The sequence below is a fragment of the Apis dorsata genome, unplaced genomic scaffold (assembly GCF_000469605.1).
Source record: "Apis dorsata unplaced genomic scaffold, Apis dorsata 1.3 scaffold_581, whole genome shotgun sequence".
Lineage (NCBI taxonomy): Eukaryota > Metazoa > Arthropoda > Insecta > Hymenoptera > Apidae > Apis > Apis dorsata.
The window spans coordinates 91,017-92,422 of record NW_006263790.1 but is presented as its reverse complement, the minus strand read 5'-3'; the positions used below and the strand labels follow the sequence as shown (position 1 = coordinate 92,422).

The 1,406-nt window shown below is 28.6% G+C and overlaps 1 protein-coding gene across 1 annotated transcript in view; it reads right to left on the bottom strand.

Moving 5' to 3' along the window:
- The window catches only part of LOC102672628, a 15,601-nt gene that overhangs the window by 6,957 nt on the left and 7,238 nt on the right, over positions 1–1,406 (bottom strand). Inside the window, 3 exon segments of the mRNA XM_031513115.1 lie at positions 1,091–1,126; positions 1,129–1,188; positions 1,255–1,406. Of these exon segments, the coding sequence (XP_031368975.1) occupies positions 1,091–1,126; positions 1,129–1,188; positions 1,255–1,406 (248 nt within the window).

Genomic DNA, 1,406 nt, shown 5'->3' with positions numbered 1-1,406 from the left:
AAAGAAGAAAAGAAATAAAGAAAGAAAGAAAGAAGAAAAGAAATAAAGAAGGAAAGAAAAACAAAAGGAAAAAAAATAAAGAAGAAAAGAAATAAAGAAAGAAAGAAAGAAGAAAAGAAATAAAGAAGAAGGAAAGAAAAACAGAAGGAAAAAAATAAAGAAAAAATAAAGAAGAAAAGAAGTAAAGAAAGAAAGGAAGAAGAAAAGAAAGAAAGAAGGAAAAAAAGAAATAAAGAAGAAGGAAAAAAAATAGAAGGAAAAAAAATAAAGAAAGAAAGAAAAAATAAAGAAGAAAAGAAGTAAAGAAAGAAAGGAAGAAGAAAAGAAAGAAAGAAAGAAAGAAAGAAGAAAAGAAGTAAAGAAAGAAAGAAATAAGAAAAGAAAGAAAGAAGAAGGAAAAAAAAACAGAAGGAAAAAAATAAAGAAAAAATAAAGAAGAAAAGAAATAAAGAAAGAAAGAAAGAAGAAAAGAAATAAAGAAGGAAAGAAAAACAGAAGGAAAAAAAATAAAGAAGAAAAGAAGTAAAGAAAGAAAGAAATAAGAGAAGAAAGAAAGAAGAACGAAAGAAAAACAGAAGGAAAAAAATAAAGAAAGAAAGAAAAAATAAAGAAGAAAAGAAATAAAGAAAGCAAGAAAGAAGAAAAGAAATAAAGAAGAAGGAAAAAAAAACAGAAGGAAAAAAATAAAGAAAGAAAGAAAAAATAAAGAAGAAAAGAAATAAAGAAAGCAAGAAAGAAGAAAAGAAATAAAGAAGAAGGAAAAAAAAACAGAAGGAAAAAAATAAAGAAAAAATAAAGAAGAAAAGAAATAAAGAAAGCAAGAAAGAAGAAAAGAAATAAAGAAGAAGGAAAAAAAAACAGAAGGAAAAAAATAAAGAAAAAATAAAGAAGAAAAGAAATAAAGAAAGAAAGAAAGAAGAAAAGAAAGAAAGAAAGAAAGAAAGAAGAAAAGAAAGAAAGAAGGAAAAAAAGAAATAAAGAAGAAGGAAAGAAAAACAGAAGGAAAAAAATAAAGAAAGAAAAAATAAAGAAGAAAAGAAAGAAAGGAAGAAGAAAAAAAAAGAAAGAAAATGATGGATGTAACGATCACCTTGTGATTAGGTATCTTGTTCCAATTGATGGTTTTCATTTTTGNCGTGATGTTCCGCACGTTTGATCGGTGGCCCGACAGTGGCAGCAGAGATTCGCCTGGAATGCGAATATCGAAATCGAATCCGACGTTTGCACGATTAAGATCGGAGATATATGACATACCTGAAGGCTAGGCGAACGCAACAGCTTGGTAGCGTCTTCTCGATTCTCCAACAGAGTTGCTCTGTGGACCAACGTTTCCGCCGTGTCCCACGCCAAATCGCTCGCGGCGTCTTTCGGATCGAGCCGCAACAGATGTTGAAGGATGCTCAGAA